At 39.9% G+C, this 1,731-nt stretch overlaps 1 protein-coding gene across 1 annotated transcript; it reads left to right on the top strand.

Annotated features, from left to right (window-relative positions):
• Positions 1-624, top strand: LOC311187253 (coiled-coil domain-containing protein 25-like; the record flags this gene model as incomplete). The annotated part of the gene is given in 2 exon segments (XM_084258561.1): positions 1-240; positions 244-624. Coding segments are annotated over 2 exon segments (621 nt in total).
• Between the last annotated feature and the right edge of the window lie 1,107 nt (positions 625-1,731).

Here is a 1,731-nt window from a genome sequence, read left to right as displayed (position 1 = left end):
ATGGTGTTCTATTTCACCAGCAGCAGCGTTAATTCATCTGCTTACACTATTTACATGGGAAAGGATAAATATGAAAATGAAGATCTAATAAAGCATGGCTGGCCGGAGGATATCTGGTTTCATGTGGACAAACTCTCCTCGGCTCATGTATACCTACGATTGCATAAGGGAGAGAAGATAGAGGACATTCCCAAGGACGTGCTGATGGACTGTGCCCACCTTGTGAAGGCCAATAGCATTTAAGGCTGCAAGATGAACAACATCACTGTGGTCTATATGTCGTGGGCCAACCTGAAGAAAACAGCCGACATGGATGTGGGGCAGATAGGCTTTCACAGGCAGAAGGACGTGAAAATGGTGACCGTGGAGAAGAAAGTGAATGAGATCCTGAACCGGTTAGAAAAGACCAAGACAGAGCGGTTCCCGGACCTAGCCGCGGAGGAGTGCAGGGACCGGGAAGAGCGGAACGAGAAGAAAGCCCAGATTCAGGAAATGAAAAGAAGAGAAAAGAAGGAGATGAAGAAGAAGAGGGAGATGGACGAGCTCAGGAGCTATTCGTCATCAATGAAAGTTGAGAATATGTCTTCAAATCAGGATGGCAATGATTCAGACGAATTCATGTGAGTGGAGAAAAGGACCTTTGACAGATGTGACTTTAGGGACAGTTGCTGATATTTTGATTACACCTGTGGTCTGAGTTATAAACAACTGAAACTACCTTCCTTCAACACAAATATTAATCAGTTTTGGAATTTAAAAAATTGTTCCCCTTTTTTTGCTGACAGAAAAGGATCAAAATATATGTATATATGTAATATTGTTGGACTTGAAGACAGCATTTAACTTTAGGAAAGTGAAAATATTTTTGCCAGAACATGTCTTGGTACCTCCTGGAAGTTGGCTGCCCTTGTTCTTGGAAAAGACTTTAGAACGAACCAGCTCTTTAGAGTATTTCTATTACTGTGGTTTGCCCCTGAAAATAGATGTCTTAAAAAGCAAAAAAAAAAAACCTACAATGAGATACCATCTTACACCAGTTAGAATGGCACATATTAAGAAAACTTAGCAACAACAAATGTTGGTGAGGATGTGGAGCAAAAGGAACTCTCCTGCACTGCTGGTGGGAGTGCAAAATGGACCAACCACTATGGAGAGCTGTGTGGAGATTCCTCGACCTACTAAAGATAGAGCTTCCATATGATCCAGCAATTCCCCTCCTATATATTTATCCAAAGGACAGAGAAACATTAATTCAAATGGGCACCTGCACCCCTATGTTTATAGCAGTACTGTATCATAGATAAGCTATGGAAACAACCCAAATGCCCAAAAATAGATGACTGGATCAGGAAGATGTGGTACATATACACAATGGAATATTACTCAGCAATCAAAAAGACAAACTCATGCAATTTGCAGCAACATGGATGGAGTTGGAAGGGATCATGCTCAGCAAAATAAGGCAGAAAGAAAAAGAAAAATACCGATGGTCTCACTCATAGCAGGGATTTAGAAAACCTAAATAAGGGACCAAGAAAAAGACCAATTATAATAAAGAAAAAAATCAAAATCAACAAGTAAGGGGGGGGAGGAGAAGAGGGATCAGGGCCAAAGTAAGGGGGGTGGAAATTTTATGGGGAATATAACCAAAATGAAAATGCGTACATGTGGGAAAATGAACAATGATGAAAGAATTATATAAAATAAAATATATAAAAAATAAATAAATAA

The sequence above is a fragment of the Talpa europaea genome (genome assembly GCF_964194135.1).
Source record: "Talpa europaea genome assembly, chromosome: X".
Taxonomy (NCBI): domain Eukaryota; kingdom Metazoa; phylum Chordata; class Mammalia; order Eulipotyphla; family Talpidae; genus Talpa; species Talpa europaea.
Note: the sequence above shows the minus strand (reverse complement) of the source record. Positions and strands in the feature narration are given on the sequence as shown.